General features: G+C 68.0%; 1 protein-coding gene across 1 annotated transcript in view; it reads right to left on the bottom strand.

The window, feature by feature from the left end:
• CAMSAP3 (calmodulin regulated spectrin associated protein family member 3) overlaps positions 1-946 on the bottom strand; it is a 9,119-nt gene that overhangs the window by 3,995 nt on the left and 4,178 nt on the right. Inside the window, exon 13 of the mRNA XM_015571545.1 lies at positions 1-946. Coding sequence (XP_015427031.1) covers positions 1-946 — 946 coding nt within the window.

The raw sequence follows: 946 nt of genomic DNA, 5'->3' as shown, positions 1-946 counted from the left end.
CTCATCGTGGGGGCAGGGATGACCCACGAAGCAGGAGGTGGGGTGGGTCCGGGGGCTTCGGGCGGGGCCAGGAGCCGCTGCTGCTGGTCCGTGAGCCTCTGCATATCCCGCTGCAATGAGCTCAGGGCAGCGCTCAGTTTGCTGACTGCCCGGTTATAGTCCCCCAGACCCTCAGGGGGCACTGGGCCCAGTTCTGGTGAGAAAGTCACTGCCTTGGGCCGTGGGGACGGCTCACCCTGGCCCTCCCCCGCTGGCCGCTCCCCACCAGGGGCAGGGCCTGCCTCTGCCTCCACCTCGGCCTCGGCCTCCCCTCCGGCCTCCCGTGGCTGCACCTGCAGGAAGGCGCTCTTGCCCAGTCGCTGGCGGTGCTTGGCAAAGATAGCTTCTATCCGTCGTTTCTGAGCCTCGATGGCCCGCCGCTTCTCCTCCAGCCGGGCTCCCAGCTCACTCATCTCTGAGCTCAGGGCCGCTGGTTCCGCTGGGGCAGACACCGGGGAGCCCGCTCCGGCCTCGGCCTCGGCCTTCACCAGCTGTTTCTTGCGTTCAGCAAAGCTGGTCATCTTCACTTCAGAGTTGCTGGCAGCTGAGGCTGAAGACCCCACCTTCGGGGAGCCTTCAGACAGGGCCGGTGGATTCAGTACCTCCCCTGCCAGGCAGGGAGACAGTTTTGAGGGGCCCTCGAGGTGGGGCAAGTAGGCAGGTGTTTTGTCGGGTGGGTAGGGGGAGACCAGCGGGGGTTTGGAGGGCCCCTCAGGTGAGTGGAGGTAGAAGCTGCCATCAGCAGCCCCGTCTGGGAGCAGCCGGGGCTCGGCGCTGTGGATGATCTGCAGGGCCTCCTCGATGGTGGGCAGGTCTCCAGGCTCCGGGGGTGGATGGGCAGGGGCCAGGGCCGGCACAGGGCGCGGGGGGCCCAGGCTGTCTGAGCTGACAGAGCGGGGGGACCGGG

This window comes from Myotis davidii, unplaced genomic scaffold, assembly GCF_000327345.1.
Source record: "Myotis davidii unplaced genomic scaffold, ASM32734v1 scaffold648, whole genome shotgun sequence".
Taxonomy (NCBI): Eukaryota; Metazoa; Chordata; class Mammalia; order Chiroptera; family Vespertilionidae; genus Myotis; species Myotis davidii.
The sequence above is the reverse complement of the archived record's forward strand: the minus strand, read 5'-3'. Positions and strand labels throughout refer to the sequence as shown.